Raw genomic sequence first — 2202 nt, 5'->3', positions numbered from 1 at the left:
CCATGGTCTTTCTGTGTGGAGTTTGCATGTTCTCCCGGGTTCTCCGGCTTCCTCCCACAGTCCAAAGACATGCAGTTAGTGGGGTTAGGTTAATTGGAAACACTAAATTGCCCATAAGTGTGAATGCAGGAGTAAATGTGAGTGCAATTTGCTGTTAGCCCTGCAACAGACTGGCGACCTGTCTAGGCTGTACTCTGCCTCTCGCTCTAAGACAGCTGGGATAGGCTCCAGCCTTGGAATATTCTACGTGACTGACTTGACCTACTTCAAATATCAGCTTTAAATGCAAAAGTGTAGATGTCTTTAATTCCTCTACTACATGTACTTGGATATTTCTGCTGAAATAGGAACTTGCACAGATTTGCAAAAGTTTCTCTATGATATTAATGTTCTGTGATATTAATGCTTCTGTTTCTGTGAATCAGGATGAACTGAGGCTAGCTGTGAAGCAAGGCACCACCTTGTATAGTTGTATAAAAGATCAGTCAGCCAAGTCAGAGGATCATGAACTCAACCCTGATGAGATGGAAAACCAAACTACTGTGGAAAGGTGACAAACAACAAAGACTCCTTTATAGATGTCATGCACACTGTATATTGTTATGTATTTTGAGCAATTATGTACCAATTCTCATTACATTTGTAATCTGTGTTTTAGGCTTTTGGCCCAGCTAGATGAGACAGAAAATGCCTTTGAACAGTTCTGGAGCAAACACCATCTCAAACTGGAGCAGTGCCTACAGTTGCGTCACTTTGAGCAGGACTTCAGAGAGGTAAAGTATGCCATTGCCATGCAGCCTTTGGTTTTCATGTGAGGTACTGCAAGTAGACCAGTGGAAAGGGCAATGTTTCGCATCTTCACATATTACAATGAGTGTATGTCCTCTACATTTCTAAAAATGTTTTTTTAATATCACATTTTTATGAAACAACTTGATCTTGGGATAATTTAATGCAGAGAGAACAGGGATGAGTGAATCTTTCATTTTTACAAATAATGTTTTGCAGAGGTGGCCCCTTGCTGTGTGTGTTCCCTCCGCTCTCTCCCCACCAATGCGTACACTGTCCGGTCTCGTGGTGTTCGCTGTGTCGAATCTAGCGTAGAATACGTTTAGATCCTCACACAGAGGCCGTGGTGTGCTGATTTTCCCCTCTTTAGTCTGTGAATGTGTTTAGTCCCTGGCACATTCTCCCACGATTGTGAAATTGCTGTTCCACTTTGTCCCTGTACTCCCGTTTGGCTGCTTTAATGAGTTGGTAATTTGCGTGTTTGTAGTCCGATGTGTTCGCGGAGGCAAAAGCAGTGTTCCCTGCCGCCAGTGCAGTGCAAACATCACTCTTAATCCATGGTTTTTGATTTGGGTAGACTTTTAACTGTTCTGGGTGGGACGACATCTTCCACGCATTTTCTGATAAATCCGTAGACTGAGTTTGTGTCCTCATTGATGTTGTCAGCAGCCATGTGAAACATTCCCCAGTCCGCGTTATCAAAACAGTCCCACAACATGGACTTTGATTGGTCCGACCAACGGTATAAACGCCGCCTCTGGGTGTGCGGTTTCCTTACTGCTAATCGCGCTGTACAGTTCTCTGCATGTTCGATCAGTGTCGGCTTGTGGGGGGATGTAAACAGCCATAATAATGACTGCTGTAAATCCTCTCTGTAGCCAGAATGGCCAGCACTTAATCATCAGGTACTCCAGGTCCAGTGAGCAGAAGGAGTTAACCGGGTGCACGTTGGGGCAGTCACATCAGCTGTTGTTGATGCACACACCACCGCCTCTGCCTTTCTCAGTTTGCTCCTGTGACCAATGCGCTGCCCGGAACCCCGGTAGTTGTATGGCGGAGTCCGATAGCCAGGTTTCTTTGAGGAAGATCACGCAGCAATCCCGCATCTCTCACTGGAATGAGATCCGTGTCCGAAATTCGCACAGCTTGGTCTCCAGAAACTGCACAATAGCCTGTAATAAACTGGAGAGCGGTGGTCTGTTAGTGGGCCATCTCAGTCGAACCAGAACGTTGGATCTTCTGCGTCGGCGTTTGCGGCCTCCTCCACGGGGCCAGAACAAAGGTGTCTCAGGCAAGATGAATGGGGGGTTGCAAACTTGAACTCAGGTAAACGATAAGAAAATTCAGCTCTCAGGCCCCCTCCTTGATTCAGAGATGGTCTTTCCCTTTTCACGTAAATGGCCTCCTTGACTC

General features: G+C 46.0%; 1 protein-coding gene across 1 annotated transcript in view; it reads left to right on the top strand.

Moving 5' to 3' along the window:
* The window catches only part of LOC102211168 (probable guanine nucleotide exchange factor MCF2L2), a 51548-nt gene that overhangs the window by 44388 nt on the left and 4958 nt on the right, over window positions 1–2202 (top strand). The window contains exons 2-3 of the mRNA XM_005748449.1: window positions 426–550; window positions 659–773. Of these exons, the coding sequence (XP_005748506.1) occupies window positions 426–550; window positions 659–773 (240 nt within the window). The remainder of the gene's footprint in view (window positions 1–425; window positions 551–658; window positions 774–2202) is intronic.

Source organism: Pundamilia nyererei, unplaced genomic scaffold (genome assembly GCF_000239375.1).
Source record: "Pundamilia nyererei isolate P.nyererei 1_Seehausen unplaced genomic scaffold, PunNye1.0 scaffold00222, whole genome shotgun sequence".
In the NCBI taxonomy this organism is placed as follows: Eukaryota; Metazoa; Chordata; class Actinopteri; order Cichliformes; family Cichlidae; genus Pundamilia; species Pundamilia nyererei.
This window is presented reverse-complemented; position numbering and strand designations above follow the sequence as displayed.